The sequence below is a fragment of the Nelumbo nucifera genome, chromosome 6, assembly GCF_055504915.1.
Source record: "Nelumbo nucifera cultivar China Antique chromosome 6, China Antique-T2T, whole genome shotgun sequence".
Taxonomy (NCBI): Eukaryota; Viridiplantae; Streptophyta; class Magnoliopsida; order Proteales; family Nelumbonaceae; genus Nelumbo; species Nelumbo nucifera.
Window position 1 is genome coordinate 53,561,107 of NC_142654.1, and position 16,821 is coordinate 53,577,927.

Sequence of the window (16,821 nt, forward strand, 5' to 3'; positions counted from 1 at the left end):
CATAAATGTCTTTATTTTCATTTTTTTTTCTTGTGTGTATTTTTTATTTTGATAAACAATCTGTTTTCAAACCATATAATTTTGATTTATTTTCGGAACCAACAACAAGAAAAACAATTCATATTCTAAAACAGCCCCTAAAACTCTCATTTGTTCAGTCTAACTTCTCCCAAGTCCCAAAGAGGGGGAAAGGGATTTACCCAATGTCAAGTGAATGTGGTCTGACCATGACCAATGTAAAGGGAATCCCTCTCTCACTTTCTCTGTAAAGGATGCCAAGCCAGCCAGACTTGGGATCAAGTGATCAACATCCTACACAGCACCAAAGGCCAACCAAATGTGTCAGGAGCCGATGCTTTTAATCGCGGCAATCCCAAAAACTTGTTTTGAATGAGAAAAGTAGTACTACCACTTGTGCAATTGCTGGGCTTTTCTTGTCAAACTTTCACCCTTTAAAGTTGAAGGTAGCGTACAACTTTCGATCAGGAATCCTACTGACTTACTGACTACTCACTGATCCAAAGCGAGAATAGGACATTCTTTTTCCCTGGTTTAACCCAATCCATAGAGTCTCATCGGTTCCATTTCACAAGCGTTATTAGGTTTTAGGCTCTTTGCTTAGATCCCCTGTTTGTCCGTCTTGATTGTTTATACTTGGTAAAGCAACAAGCCCATACTTTCACCAGTTCTCACTCTACTAAAGTTGTATCAATCAAGGTTCAAATTATCGATATACGGCTGATACGTATCATGCTGATGGCTTCCCGTGCTCTTTTAGGGATTGTATTGAGTCAGACAATAGTTCAGAAGGTAATCGAGCCTTAAATCAACCCTTCTGAATTGGTTTTGAAAAATAAATAAATAAAACTTTTGTTTTATATCAACTTTAACCAATTTATGAGATTACTTTGTACAAAAGCCAAGCATACCCAGAACCAGAATTGTATTTATGTTGGGTAGGCTATAAGAATACCTCCCACCCCCAACAATGCAAACGAAAGCATGTAAGGATGACAAATATTGTTGGTATCATCCGACTGGACTCACTTTGGATTGTTAACTGGCTACTTGACTACCAGCTCAACTATTGAATACGTCTTTGTTATAAACATTCTTTTTATTGCCTGGTTTGTTTGCAGTGCAATTTCATTTGCACTTGTGTAAAAAAATGGTAATGTGAATGATTTTATTATAAATTCTGATTAATTATTGTTTGAGCTTTTGCTTTATTTTGTTTGTTATGAAGGCTCTGTTTGTTTGTCAGTGCTTTTTCTTTTTTATTGATGTAAATGAATGGGAGTGCAAATTCCTGATTTGTTTTTTGTTTCACATTTGACTTTGTTTTGTCAGTTTGTAAGGGGTAAAGTGAAAATAAAACTATGTGATCCTCCACTGTTTATGAATGAGAGTGGAAGGTCATTAATTTATTTGGGATGAATAAGATAGGAAGCAAGATAATGGGCCCGGGCCCCATTTTATTTGAAAGAGAATTAAGAATGGAAGAAGGTGGTATAAATAAGACAAAAGGTGCATATATAATTTGTATCACTTAAAGAATGCATATCATGGTTATAAACAAATGGATGCAAAATCGAACCAGGTGCAAGCATTGCAATCAGTTCAAATTTGCACCGTAAACAAACAGAGTTGAAGTAAAATAACACCACAAGCAAAGCAAATCTCAAAATAAAAGTGAATCAAAATTTGCATTCCTTTTATATTCCATTTGTAGATTTTGTGTTTTAAGCATTCTATTAGAAACATATAAAGAAATAATGTATAATAATGTTCTATATGTAATATATGTCTTATTTTATATTTAAATATGCTTTTTAATCATTTTTTTTATTTATAAAAAATATTAAAAATGCAATATGAGGCTAAAAAGTTTTCTTTTTTTTTTTCGCAAAAATAGTAGGACACTTAAATATTGAAAAGTTATCTAAAATTATTAAAAATCATCCCAATTAGATATTGGAGTGCAAAGTTATGGTCTCCGGAATTTTGTATACATATTTATTGTGCAACCAATGACCACCCGATCACCAAGTTGATTGGGTCAACGGTCCAACTATCTGGGTCAAACAGTTTTTGACCTGGTCAATGATTTTAACTAATTTCTGGATTTTACTAGAACTGGACCCAAAATCATGACCAATAACGGCTGGGTCAATAGTGGGTTAAGTGGGTTAAAAACACTGCTATAGATAGAACATAACAATGTGGGAGAGATTAGAGGGGAAAATGTCAGGATAAGCCATTTTTACATTGTGGTCTGGACGTGAAGCACAAGTTAAATAAATGGAGCATTCCTTCTTAATTAAAGACTCATGCCACATAGGCTCTGTTTGTGAAGAGCTCAAATGCCGGTTTAGTGCACATATGCTATCTAGTCAGTTTGGTAAGATACATTTATGTATTTCAAAATATGTTTGCATCCAAAATGAGAGAAAAAAATGGATGCAAACTTTGTACTCAAAGTTGATCAAAATTAAAAAAAGATATATTTTAATCCCGGGATTCATATTTGCACCTATTACAATTAAAAACCATTTTTTCAAAAAAAAAATTATCAATACAAAATTAAACCAACTTTACATTTGCATGAACCAGAAAACAGTCTACATATTTGCATTTACACTCTTCTCAAAAGGAACCATAGATACATACATACATCTGATAAATCATTTTATTAAGAGGTGTATTTTTGTCTTTCCATGTCTTTTAACCGCAAGGGGAATTCTTTGTTTTATATAAATAAAGAGTGCAAAAAATTCAAGTCATGGGATGGGCCAATAAAAGTACATCCAAGGAAAACACCAAACTAGAAAAAAAAAAAAAAAAACGAACAAAGAAAAAAAAGAAAAAACTAAATTTGCAGTGTAAATGATTTGAGTGTAAATTTTGACCTATTTTTATTTTAAAATTTAGTTTATTTTATTTGATTATAATAAAAATGAAGTAAATTAATACATGAAGTAACATTTAAAACAAAATTAAACAAAAATTTACAATTTTATATTTGCACTAATGCAAATAAAATTGTACGGCAACCAAACAGAGGCTAAAAAGTAAAATTGTGAAGTAAGCTTCAACAATTTGAGTCTCTAAGTCTGTACACCACCAACCAATGATATAGAAGTAGAACAGAACAGTGTCAACTGTCAAGTATACGTATTTTATTTTTTTATGTTCCTTACGCTTGCACCGTACAACACCGTATCTCTGGAACATTGTGTCATTTCTAAAAAAAGAGTCTGACCACTGTCAGCACACTTGATAAAAATAAAATATTCTAAATGAATGGCAAAAGATGTATTTGTATTCGTATGGATAGCATTTTGAAGTAGGACAAAGAGAAGGCCTCAACTCAAAGCAACCTTCAATTGCGCCCCACGTAAGGGGAAAATTTTGTAGACTCCCAACTCCCAACTCCCAAGGTATATAATTGAGCGAGTGGGGACAAAGGGGTGTTCATTGTCATCTCTACCACATTGTCCCCTTCCATCCCTACATTACTCTGTCTTTCTGTCCCTTTCCCTCCGGCACTCTCACATTTTGCCTGTTTCATCGCGTCACCATGAGGCCCCACATGCCATCTCTGACTCTACCCCATAAAATCAACGACCCAAATCTTCTTAATCATTTGTTATTTCCTTTTCAGATGATCACGGTTCCATTAATCAAAGTATCAAACCGTGGGAATATTTTCCAAATGGAATCGGTACCACTGGTTTTTGAAAAATCGTGAATAAAAAATTGAAACTAATTAGTTAATTTCAGTTTTAGATCGATTTGATTTGTGGGTTTTTTTGATTATTTGATATTTATTATATAAATATATAATAAAATATTAATAATACTTATAATATGTATAATAAAGTATGTGTTTAGTTCCATTTACGTTTATTGAGTAAATGCTGCCACATAGGGACTCTATCATCAAAGGCTTCATTAATTGTATTCAATACGTATCGATTTCTATGTCCCTCCTGTTTCAAGAAGCTTTATTTTGGAGTTTCTTGAAACGGATAGGCGTTTATTGGCACTTTCATGATGTGGTGTCTAATGGCGTCTATGTATCATAAATGCCCTCATTAATTGTTTTTTTTGGTTTTGCAGCCACACAAATATAAAACATTTACTCAATAAACATAAACTGAACCAAACACCCTGAAATTCTAAATAGATAATATATTTATATACCGGTTGGTGCACTTAATTGCTAATTTTTATATTAGTTAACTGAAATTAAACCATGCATTTGTTTTTTTTTTCAAAAATATCAAACCAACCAATTCAATTAATTGAGATTTTGGTTCAATCTGGTTAATTAAATCAATATTTTAAAAATTGACATGGAATTGGAACTATTCTGACCATCGATTTCTAGGTCGATAGTCCAAATGAACGATCCATTCTAACAAAAAAAAATCAAAAAATTAATTAAAATTAAAAACGATCAAAAACTACTAAGTGGGTCAAACAGATGACCTATTCTGATGAAAAAATTAAAAAATAATTAAAATATAAAATGGTAAAAAATATTGAATGAATCAATAATTTGACTGCCCATATCAACAAGTTGTTAATTAATTCAATGATTTTTTATTAAGATATGCCTAATCGAAACTTTAAAGAGGATCGGCTTTATAGTTGCTTTATTATTTCAACTTTTTTACTTGTAAATAAATAAATGGATTTGACTATGATACAGAAAAGATATGATATCGGAAAAACAACTGATCAATAAATCAGATGATGCTTAATACTTTTATTACGTCCCTTCTGAAGTAATTATCTAATGGGACTCACGCTGATAGCATACGACAGGACTACGGTGAAAAGGTACAACAGACAGTGCAGTGGACCTACGTACATTACATACCAAATAAGAACAAGCCCCTTGAGGCCTAAGTCCAAGATCAGGACTATAATATATTAATATCGTGGAGAAGCGAGAATGTGGGACCCAAGAATTAATGGTGATTCAAAATAATCTTGCATGTAAACCACGTGTGATAGATGGGATTGACGAATTTAGAAGCCCAAGAGTCAGTGGCTCAGTGGTCAGCGCTACACAATGCCCCTTGCCTCCTCATCTGCTAAGCTATTATTGTTTTATTGTTGTTTTCTGCTCCGCGTGCCGCTCGATTCCAGTGTCAAATACGGAGCGTCCGATGCATGCCTCATCCACTGGCATGAATGTTCAATGCCTTCATTCAGTTCAGCATTCAGCTCACAAAATTACGTGGAACCCATCAATCCAACCAACAACCAATAAAACTGTCATCTAACTCTGAAAAATGCAAATCATCATGTCCCGTTTGGTTTACGGAGATAGAGATTTTTTTATTTCAACTGTCTGTTGGGTGGAATTAGAATCCCATTCTCCATTCTGGTGGAGGGGACATTCTCTTCCTCTCCCACACGCTGATTCCAATTTCTGTCTAAACTAAACAAATTATGGGAATAAATCATTTCAATTCTGATTTCAAAGGATTTCAATTCCCATTCTAAATGCCAAACAAACAAAATTTGATTTTTTTTTTCAATCTCAACTATTGATAGTGGACCCTTAACACCACATCATATTGGTTATGATGGGCGCTTTTTCTCTTACGGCTTAGCATTTTCATCATGAATACTTAGGCAGCATTTGGCATTCTTTAAGGACTTATCTCCTTTTTGCAGTTAAAAACTTGGCATTCATAGGAACATTTAAATGCAAAATGGAGATAAATCCTTAAGGTTGCATATGGAATCATTGTAAAATGCCATCAGCGTAAAAATACACTTAGGAAGTTTTACACTGAACTAGAAAGTGACCATTGCTTTTTTGAAAATAGTGATGGGTGAAAGAGTGCAAAGTTTTACATCAATTTTATTGATGTAATTTTTACAGTGATTATTGATGTAAAACTTTAGAGGTGATGAGGTTTTACATCTATTATCGATATAAAATTACACTCCATCCAAACGCATGCAAAACTGAATTGGAGTAGAGTTTTATAACAATAATAATTAGACCCTCTTTCCAAATGCATACAAAACCGAACCAATGTAAAATTAGTTATTGATTTAGATCGCATTCAAATGCAGCCTAAAATAATAAGTGTCAAATGCAACTAGGTTTTGGAATGACTAAATTACATGGATAAATAATATCCTCTCGAGACTTGGATAAATAATTTTCTTGTCCACGCCGAAATTGATTACACATGATAGTATAACATTGTTGATTTTAAGTAACTTTATCAAAGAAATAAATGAACAACGGGAAGTACATTTATAGTTCTAAAGAAACACTGGACCAGATAAATACGAATGACTTATCATCGAAAAACAAACGAGACCTTATTTTCCAGCTTCTTTTTCGTTTGATATCATGAATATGATTCATGTACATGGCATGGCATGAATGATGCATGTATGCATATGGACAGAGCATCAGTCTACGTCATAAGATTGGTTGGATGACGTGTCAATTTTTGATAACGTACGCTTTCCACTTATTTGTCGTGACACACGCGTGACGAACGGTCAAATTTTGAAGCAACAGCCAGGGCTTCAGACAGAGAAGAAAGGAACAGCCATCAACGAACGGGTGAAAATCGGACCGGAGAACCAACCACCCATCAGGATTCTGGGTCGAGATCGACAAGGCCAACACCCTGCAAGCCTCGCTAATTACGTGCTAAAGTGCGCCATTTTTCCATTCTTTTCTTCCCTCCTTTAAAAACTCTCTCTCTGTTCAGTGCTCACTCTATCTCCTCTGAGCTTCCAGTACGTTTTCGTGTTTCTCTGCTTCTTTTTCCTTACTTTCTCGCTCTTTCTCTTAGTATAAAGCTGCAAAGGATTCGATACAAACAGAGTGCGTAGGATAAGAGAATGCGCACAGTTTTTTTTTTGTTCGAAGCGAAAGAACAAACGAACGAACGAACCAGAGAGAGAGAGAGAGAGAGAGAGAGAGAGAGACGAAACAATGAGTTTAATACAGAGGCAAAGGTAAAAGAAGGGAATCGACAATCATCACTCTTTCATCGAAAGGTCGGTTTCCTTTTTCCTGGCGCAAGCTAAAAAGAAAAGATAAAAAAAAAAAACAAGCACTCGAGAATCCGACCACTCATGCTTCGTTCCGCGTGCGTGATGCAAGCTTGCTTTTCTCTGATAGGTTGCGGATGACCCACTTAGATTTCAGTACTTTTGCAGGTTGTGTTCCTGGCTCCTGGATATTGAGCGTGGTGTTTGTCGATTTGGATTGGTTTTTGGAAGAAACGTGAGATTCTGTGAGGCGGGTTAGTAGATTTTTCAATTTTCTTCTGGGGAAACAATAGATTCTCTGACGTGGGCTAGGGAAATTCTGGGGTGTTTTGGAAGAATAAAGACGAGATTTTGGGACTGGGTTGGTGTCTCTTGAACTCGAACCAAATGAGGGTGTTCTGCAACTGTCGTTTTGGGCAGTGATGGTAGGAGAGAAAATGAGTTACTCTATTGCGTGTGCTCTGGTTTGGTAGAGATTACCATGGCCTCTGTTGAAGAGAATGTCAAACCAGGAGGTTTGGCAAATGGGTCATCAACTCTAATGGATGAGATGAAGATTTTGAAGGAGTTTCAGGATCTGTCTGGTCAGTTCCTTTCATAAAATTTATTTGTTTTAAGTGCCTCATTGGTAAAATTGTTAGTTTGCCCAGTTACTAATTTTGCTTAGTTCATATGAGTTTGCATTCACAAATTTATAAGCTCGAGTGGAAACTTAAATTGATTGATTGGTTCCCCATTTTTTGTCTCTTAATCTATCTGTTGTAAATGTTCCGCTAAACCATTGGAGCTCTATCTTGTAAATCGCCTTCTCCTCGTTTCTGGTTTTCCTAAATTATTCATTATAAGTTCACCTCTGGCTGGTTTCAGGGGTTAGGAACACTATACATTCCGAGCTTTGGCATGCTTGTGCTGGACCGCTTGTTTCCTTGCCTCAGGTCGGCAGCCTCGTATATTACTTCCCCCAAGGACACAGTGAACAGGTTTGCTCTTAAGTCTTATCTATTTTATGGAATCATGTGTCACTTCTCTCTTGTGTTTGTACTCTATGAGAATTAAAATCGGCTACAGGATATGCTACAAGACTCCATATAACTGTGGCCAATATTGGGTAATGGCCTTTTTTTATTATAAGAACTCCTGCAGTATCACATTTAAGAAAGGGGAGTAATTAGAGATCTGTAATAATACACAAAGAAGTGACGGAAAATCTACTGCAAGTATTATTCATGATAGTAACTTGTGCTTGTTTAAAGTTCCTATGAACAAATAAAGAATGAAGAGCTGAAGATGAGATTAAGTTCTTTAACCTTGTTGCTTGCGAGTCCAGTGAACTTCTTTGAGGAGGTTTCAACAGATCAGCTTGAAAATACCAATCCTGATCAAATTTCTCCCTCACTTCAAACTCTAGCTTACCTGTCTTGTCTACAAGAGACTCCTCATCAGTTTTTGAATTGGACATAAAGAACTAAGCCCCTTGGAATGACTATCATGCATTCAAACGCCCTTATGAGTTGAAGGGTTAAAACTTAAAAGCAAGTTCTTCAATAATCCCTGTTTACCCACTTGACCTCATGCACCTTTTTTCCCTTGCGTTCTCTAGTCTCTACTTAATACAAGATTTTTCCTGTTAAGAGTAGCTAACTTTATTCAATTTTCCTTCTAGTTATCTGCTTAATGATCCATTCATAAGAGTAGACTTTTATTTACCTTCTTGTGTTCTCTTTAATACAAGAGTTTTCCTCTCTAGAGTAGCCAACTTTATTCAATTTACCTTCTAGTTATCTGCTTAATGATCTATTCATAAGAGTAGGCTTATATTTACCTTCTTGTCTTCTCTACTTAATAGAAGAATTTTCCTGTCAAGAGTAGCTGGCTTTATTCAATTTACCTTCTACATATCTGCTTAGTAATATATTCATAAGAGTGGACTTATATTTAAAAGCACATTAACATGAACTAGCTAGATTTTCTCCCTGATTAGATCTAACAATTCCACCTTATTTGTTGGTAGGTGCGTGTAGCAGTCCTGATTGTATTAAAATTTAGAGTCATTTGTTTACTAAACCCTTAATAGATGAAGCTGAAGTCGACTTGTTTATTAAACCATTGAATATTTAATTGTTTAATTATTTTATTCACTAAAAACGAAGCACTAAGTCTTTCACTTCAGCCATTTTAGCTGTTACTAAGTGGCCCCTCAATTTCATGGTTCAAACAACATATATTGTAGATATCCATTAAGCAGCATTGTTTGGATAATGCCTGTTGAACAGTAGTCATCTTTCCTAATTTAAGCCATCCCAGGTTCTAAATCTTATTAATGACCAACCTATAATACCTTGATATCTGTGTATGCTTGGAGAATCTGTGTCTGACGTAATAAGTAACTGATATGACTTGGGATGCTGCATGGACACTTGTTAGAGTATACATTACAAAATTGGCACTTAAAAAATATGGAAATATTGCAAGTCAATTAATCATACTATAATAAATTTCTATGTTTTGAAAATTTGACTAAATTTAACAATGTTATAAGAATATTAAGAAATCGTACTTTAGATTAAAAAAACTAAAGACAAATGCATGGTGTTAGCATATTAAATTGGATATTGACACCATTGTCCTGAAAAGAAATGGAGTCATATCCCTGTTTCTTTATCTGTTTCTGTGTCTGTATATGAATTTATGCAACTTACAGCCAACTACTTTCTCTTTCTTGCTCATTCTCTTCTCAGCCTGTTGTGGACTGTATTGTAACGACTGTCTTCATAGTCGATTTAGGTTCCTCCTGGTTGATATTATTTCTATGGTTTTGTTTTTATTGTATCAGATTTTCTCCAATTAATTATATCATTTCATTTTTGAGTTATGGCAACAGGTGGCAGTTTCAACTAAAAGAACAGTTACATCGCATATCCCTAACTACCCATGTCTCCCATCCCAGCTGATGTGCCAGGTTCACAGTGTTACATTGCATGTATGTGGAGATTGTACTTCCTCATCCTTATATTATTTAGGTGTTTCTTTCATTTTGTTCATGTGTTTCTGGAAGTTCATACAATGTTTCCAGCTCCTACTTAACATAATTTCTTTTCCAGGCCGACAAAGAAACAGATGAGATCTATGCCCAAATGAGTCTTCAGCCTGCGAACTCTGTAAGCCAGTTCAAACTTTAAATTCCTAAAAAGCTAAAGTTTATGTTTACAGTTGAACATTTTAAAACTAAGGCTTCTTGAATAGTTGACTTTTGGAGACCATCTTCTATCTATTAACAATTTCCTGTTTCTTCAACCAGGAAAAGGATGTTTTCCCTATTCCAGATTTTGGATTAAAGCTGAGCAAGCATCCAAGTGAGTTCTTCTGCAAGACTCTGACTGCAAGTGACACAAGCACACATGGTGGCTTCTCAGTGCCCCGAAGAGCAGCAGAAAAGCTCTTCCCACCCTTGGTGAGGCCTGTACTTTGTTGAACAGGAAGCCTCCTATAGTGTACTGGCAATGCTTTGTGGTATCATCTTACCCTGTTTGTCTATTCCAGGATTATTCAATGCAGCCTCCAACCCAGGAGCTTGTTGTCCGAGATTTGCATGACAATACATGGACATTTCGTCACATATACCGTGGTGAGGATTCTTTTTGTTTATTATCTTCTAGTAATTGCAGTGGTCATCATCATTTCTATGACTGGTAATTACAAGGTTAAAGCATATGGTTTCTATGTCTGATTAAGCTATAGTTATCATAATTGGTTTAAGATTGTTAACTTAAAACAGGAGACTCCTTAATACCATAGGTTTAATGACACTGTCTTCCTTGTCATGTAGGGCAGCCGAAGCGACACCTCCTCACAACTGGTTGGAGTTTGTTTGTGGGTGCAAAAAGGCTTAGAGCAGGTGATGCTGTTCTATTTATCAGGTAACTTCCAATTTTTATACATCAATGCTACTTGGGTGGGTGGGTGTATTTTTCTGTATTCCATGGATATAAGAAAATTCACCATTGATATCAGAGCTATAACTTGAAGCCCTTTTCTTCTTACTGCTCATGCTATGATTTAATTGTCAACCACGTTCCTGTGGTAACATTAAGCAAATGATTATCCAACTAAGGAATGCCCAAGACATTGCTACTTATGCCAGTGAACCCATTTTCTAGTCCTACTAAGCCGAAGGTAAACTGAGTTGATAAGCTTTGACTCACTTAATGGCTTGACATGGGGAATAGAATGGTGGTTATTTGGTTGAGTAATGATAGTATCTATCAAATTTATGACTTGTACAAGTTACTGAATTTACCTGCCTGGTTCAAGTTTCTAAAGGTTAGTTCAAGGTACTACAAACATTGGCCTTAATCTCCCATGACATTTCCAGAATTATAATTATGGCTTCCCAAGTTGATTTACTGCAAATATTTTTAACTGGTAAATATGTAGATATTTCATGTCAACAACACTTGTTAGTTCTGAACAGCTTCTACTTCATGGACATGTTTCTAGGATTTACTTGTTGGTTCTAAAACAGCTCTACTTGATAGATAAAACTGTAGAAATCTCATACTAGTTCTAAACAGCTTTTATTCAGGGACATAATTCTCAAGTTTACATCCATGCTTGAAGAGTCAAGCCTATGCACTAAATGGCAGGTGTGGAATATTTATTCAATCAAAATACATGGTTTTCAGTCTTAAAAATTTCTTGAAGGTCAACCCATTGGCTTCTTGTAGTGGAGTTTATACTAAAGTTGCATGTTAAAACTAATTTCAACAACTTGTATCTGGCATATATTATTGGATCCCTATCTTCACCAATGTACATAATTTAAGGCCCCTAGAAGGGATAGGGACACACTAAAAAGGGCATGAGTTGAAGTAGTAAGAAATGATTTAAGCATTCATAATTTAACAATGGATATGACATTGAACAAAACAGAATGGTGAAACTGGATTCATGTAGCCAAATCCATATAGTTAAGACAAAGCATAGATGATCATGATGATGACTGTTTTCACAATTTGGAGTTTTTTTTTCAATGATGTCATTTATGGCCTCTAAGAGCATAATGGGAAATATTCACAATCTCACCCAAGTGCTTTTTTTTCCTGTTGAGAAAAGGGACGAGAAGTCGCAGTTATTGCTGGGTGTGAGGCGTGCAAATCGTCAGCAAACAGCATTGCCATCTTCAGTTCTCTCAGCTGACAGCATGCACATTGGAGTCCTTGCTGCTGCAGCTCATGCTGCTGCTAATAGAAGCCCATTTACCATTTTTTATAACCCTAGGTATGCTTGATACCTTTCCTTTCTAGCATTCTCGGTGTTGTGAAATATTTGACCAGTTCATGTTTTCAGCATCATTTTATTTTTTCTAATTTTTTATAGGGCATGCCCCTCGGAGTTTGTCATTCCTTTAGCCAAATACCAAAAAGCCGTGTATGGCACCCAGGTTTCAATTGGGATGAGATTTGGAATGATGTTTGAAACAGAAGAGTCAGGCAAACGCAGGTAACTTTTTATATTACCAATCTGTTTGTCTTTTATTCCTTCTATCCCTGCCTCCTCATCTGAATTTCAAGTAATTAACTTGTTTCTTTATTGTAGGGAATTTTGAGTTAGATTGGTTGCTACTGAATCTTAGTTGTTGGAAAATGCAATATGCTTCTCTTTGATTTTATTGTAGTTACATGTCTATTTATGATGAAATATATGATATTATAGTATTTATTTGACTCATGGATTAATATTTTTTTTCTTCTTTGTGCAGATATATGGGCACAATAACTGGTATTAGTGACCTAGATCCATTGAGGTGGCCTGGTTCCAAGTGGCGTAACCTTCAGGCATGTAAATATAATCCTGATATACACATCTGAAGTTATTTCTTTAAGCTGTAAGCTTTCGGTTTTGAGTTTACTGTTTACAAAAAGGGATCTGATTTTTTGTTTTGGTAGCTTAACTGACATACTTGTGTCCTATAATCAGGTTGAATGGGATGAACCTGGATGTGTTGAAAAGCATAATAGAGTGAGCTTATGGGAAATTGAGACCCCTGAAAGTCTTTTTGTTTTCCCTTCTTTGACGTCTGGTCTTAAACGACCATTACATCCTGGATTTGTAGGTAAGTCTCATATTTATTCTTTTGTGACTAGGTCAGTTTTGGGGATCATGGATTCACTTTTGTTGCTGTATTAGGAGCAGAGACTGAATGGGGAAATATGATCAGAAGGCCTTTTATGCGTGTAGCAGAAGGTGGAAATGATCTCCCATGGCCCCCAATTCCAAGTGCAGGTTCTGAACCACTGATCAAGATGCTACTCAAATCTCAAAGTGTTAGTCCCACTGGAACATTTTCTTCTTCCATACCACCTTGTCTAGTTAAGGCAGCTCCAGTACCAGAAGGAGAAACACTGTATCAGACATTAGTCCAACAGAAACCTAATATTCTTCCTTCAGAAAATTCTTCTCTGCAAACTCAGAATCTTCATCAGCACATGGATCAAACCCATGCAGCAGATGGAAATTTAGCATCACAAACACATGTATCTGAAAAAGAGAAACCTTCAAATAAACTTGAAGACCAGTTACAACCCAAAACACAACCTGAGGAACTAGATGTGGCACCTATCATTGCACCAGATCACCTTACCCAGTTGACAGACAAATTAATTGGCAGTGCTTTAAGTCCTCAGAACCTTGCAAACCAGCTATTACTATTGAATCAGAGTACATTGCAGTTGCAGTCAGGTTCACGAGTTGTAAAGCAGCATTTGGAAGCAAATACTGCACTTTCACAAGTTAATACAACACAATTGGACGCAAACAACCTAAACAGCATACTTCCACACCCAGGTCTCCTCTCATCTCAGTACTTGGATGCTGATGATTGGGTGTTACACCCTTTTACTTCTCAATCTCTTGCCAGTATTCTTAAATCGCCAGTACCTCTATCTGGGTGTGGTAAGAAGGATACTTCAATTGTGTTTCCAGAAACAGTTAACCCTATCCTGACTCCATTGGGTCAAGAAACATGGGGCTCACAGCTGAATTATCCCAGGTATCCATCTCAAGCAGATCAGTTACCTACGTGCACTGAGCAAGATTCAACTGCTCTTCAAAGTATCTCTAATCCATGTGGATTAAGAGGTATTTCTGAGGACAGTAACAGTCAAAGTGAGATTTACAATGGTCTTCATTTTGATGCAAGCAACTGTGGAAGTACTGTTATTGATCCTTCTGTGTCGAGCACAGTGCAGGAGAAGTTTGGTACATTAAGGGATTCTGATTTCCTGAATCCTTCTGACTGTTTATTTAGTAACTTCAGTTCAAGCCAGGACGTTCAGTCTCAGATAACATCTGCAAGCCTAGCAGACTCTCATGGATATTCTCTGCAAGAGTTCCCAGACCACTCGGGTGGCACATCTTCAAGCAATGTGGATATTGATGAGGGTAGTCTGTTGCAGAAAAGCTCATGGCAACAAGTATCTGCACCTTTGCGGACATATACAAAGGTACAGAAATGAACCATCTTTAAGATGTGTACTTTAGAATTTGAATCTTTTCAGAACATTTTAGTCAGGATATATATCCATTGGAGCTTTTTCCAGATGTGTTGTATATTTCTGAACATGCCAAACAGTTTGTATCTACACTTTGGTTGTCCCTTCTGTGTGCTGAAAAGTGATCTACTTGAGATGAGTATTCCATCCATCCAATCTGTACTCTGCCTGGCAATGTAGATGATTTCTGGTTTCTTTTTCTAAAAGAATTTTGCATCTATATCTTCAACTATTGAATTATCTATGGTATGCCAGGTCCAAAAGCTAGGATCAGTTGGGAGGTCAATTGATGTTACGAGGTTTAAAAACTATGAGGAACTACGATCAGCAATTGCATGCATGTTTGGACTTGAGGGGCTGCTGGATGATCCAAAAGGTTCAGGATGGAAACTTGTTTATGTGGATTATGAGAACGATGTTCTTCTTGTGGGGGATGATCCATGGGAGTAAGTCTACATCTTTCTGTTGCTAATTTGTGGAGCATGCAGGTTGGCCTGCTCCATTCAAATCTTAGGATAAGTAGTTAAAATGAACCTATCCAATGATCAAACTCATACCATCTAGGTATTTCTGGATTCTATCATTTTCCTACTTGTATAAAAGACTACCTATGGATGGTATGACTTAAGGTCATTTGATCAGGTTTATTTCCAATTCATGGTATTCTTAGAACTCTTAGATAACTTGTGGGTCATATTTCATACTAGCTCCAAGTATTGTTCTTAATAAAAGCTTTTGTAGTAAAGAGTTCTGAAATACCAATCCTGGAATGCTTGGTTTGTGTCAAGTCTTCTTATATATGGATCCCTGATATGGTTATGTATGCAGGGAGTTTGTTAGCTGTGTGCGCTGCATCAGAATTCTGTCTCCATCTGAAGTTCAGCAGATGAGTAAAGATGGAATTCAACTTCTTAATAGTGCTGCAATCCAAGGGACCAAGACTTTATCAGATGATGGTTGCAACATTTGGGATGGCATGACCTGATTTATATGCTTCAGGTTGCACACTTTGTGAGTTCAAGCAACTTAAAAAAAGAAAAAGTATACTTTGATGGAGAAAAGTGCCCATATGAGTTCTTTTTGATTGGCCAAATCAAGTGATTGTTCTTGCCATGGATGAATTACTATGGAGCTGTCGGAACAGAAATACATCTGACAGACCTCATTCATTGTTACAGAGTGTGAACAAGCTTAGTAAGTTCTTCAGATGCTGTATCTTTAAATCCACTGTATTTGGAATGTATTTTCTTGTTTGTATTTGCAGAGATGGTTTTCAATGAATGCATATATAAGCTGCATAATCCATATTTCAAACACCCCCTCCCAAAATAAGATGAAATCTATACTACTTTAAAAAGAACGAATGGCCTCAAAAATATTTTTGGAATTTTCTAAGGACAAAATTTACTCCTCTATATTTAAATTTATTGATAAAAAATGAGGGCAAATAGGGTAATCGATTCTTGATATTAAATGAGTTGAAAAGAGGTAATTTAAAGATATACAATGCATTCAATTCTCTCTCATTAAATCCAACATTTAAGTTATTAAATTGCATTCATGTTCATTGAATCATATATTTAAGTATTTTAGTTTCTTCTCATCATTAAGTTCTATTAATTAAATCCATACTTAATAAATTAATAACTCCAATAACATTACATCTTATATTTTTAAAATCTACCTAGCAAAAATAGTGTTTTCATCTAAGTGGTGGTAAGAAATTAAATCATTTTGGGTCAAATGGGTTATTCCATGTTGCCATGATTAAATAATAAAATTAAAAAATAGATAAAATTAAAAAAATTGGGAACATTTTTAACATACATATTAAATAATAATAAGTATGATAAATAAGAAAAGTTTTTATTAATGATGAAAACGGAATGTAAATTTTAAAACCAATTGGAAATAAAAATATTTTCACATTCCCTCTTATTAAATCCTATATTTAAGATATTTTTCTTATCATAAAATTCTTGTAATTAAATCCACAATATTAATTTCAATAGTATTAAAATAAATATTTTGAAAAGTAATTTGAAAACAAAACCGTTTTCTTCCCTCCCAGTGGTGGGCAAGCAATTCGACCATTTGGGGTCAAATGGATTAATAAATAATGCCATAATCAAATAATAAAAAATTAAAATAATTAACTATAAAATGTAAGGAGTATTTTTATTAATGATGAAAATGGAATGCGAAATTCAAAATCTACCTAGAAATG

General features: G+C 35.2%; 1 protein-coding gene across 2 annotated transcripts; it reads left to right on the forward strand.

The window, feature by feature from the left end:
- The first annotated feature begins 7,252 nt into the window (after nucleotides 1-7,252).
- LOC104590115 (auxin response factor 5-like) lies at nucleotides 7,253-15,857 on the forward strand. Of its 2 annotated transcripts, none has more exons than XM_010248652.3 (14): nucleotides 7,253-7,628; nucleotides 7,912-8,024; nucleotides 9,926-10,024; nucleotides 10,146-10,202; nucleotides 10,343-10,495; nucleotides 10,585-10,669; nucleotides 10,871-10,961; nucleotides 12,157-12,321; nucleotides 12,421-12,543; nucleotides 12,803-12,878; nucleotides 13,021-13,156; nucleotides 13,231-14,546; nucleotides 14,850-15,040; nucleotides 15,423-15,857. In XM_010248652.3, the coding sequence occupies exons 1-14, from the start codon at nucleotides 7,526-7,528 to the stop codon at nucleotides 15,577-15,579; spliced, it is 2,865 nt and encodes a 954-aa protein (XP_010246954.1). In that variant the 5' UTR covers nucleotides 7,253-7,525; the 3' UTR covers nucleotides 15,580-15,857. The 2 variants fall into 2 exon arrangements, with proteins under 2 accessions (XP_010246954.1, XP_088745362.1); XM_088889236.1 differs by having other exon boundaries at nucleotides 13,237-14,546.
- Nucleotides 15,858-16,821: the final 964 nt, after the last annotated feature.

What these genes read in the sequence shown, in the direction of transcription:
- LOC104590115 (XM_010248652.3), top strand. Translation starts at nt 7,526, where the DNA reads ATGGCCTCTGTTGAAGAGAATGTCAAACCAGGAGGTTTGGCAAATGGG. An exon ending in GGAGTTTCAGGATCTGTCTG is followed by an intron (nt 7,629 to 7,911) that starts GTCAGTTCCTTT and finishes GGCTGGTTTCAG; the next exon opens with GGGTTAGGAACACTATACAT. An exon ending in ATTTCGTCACATATACCGTG is followed by an intron (nt 10,670 to 10,870) that starts GTGAGGATTCTT and finishes CTTGTCATGTAG; the next exon opens with GGCAGCCGAAGCGACACCTC.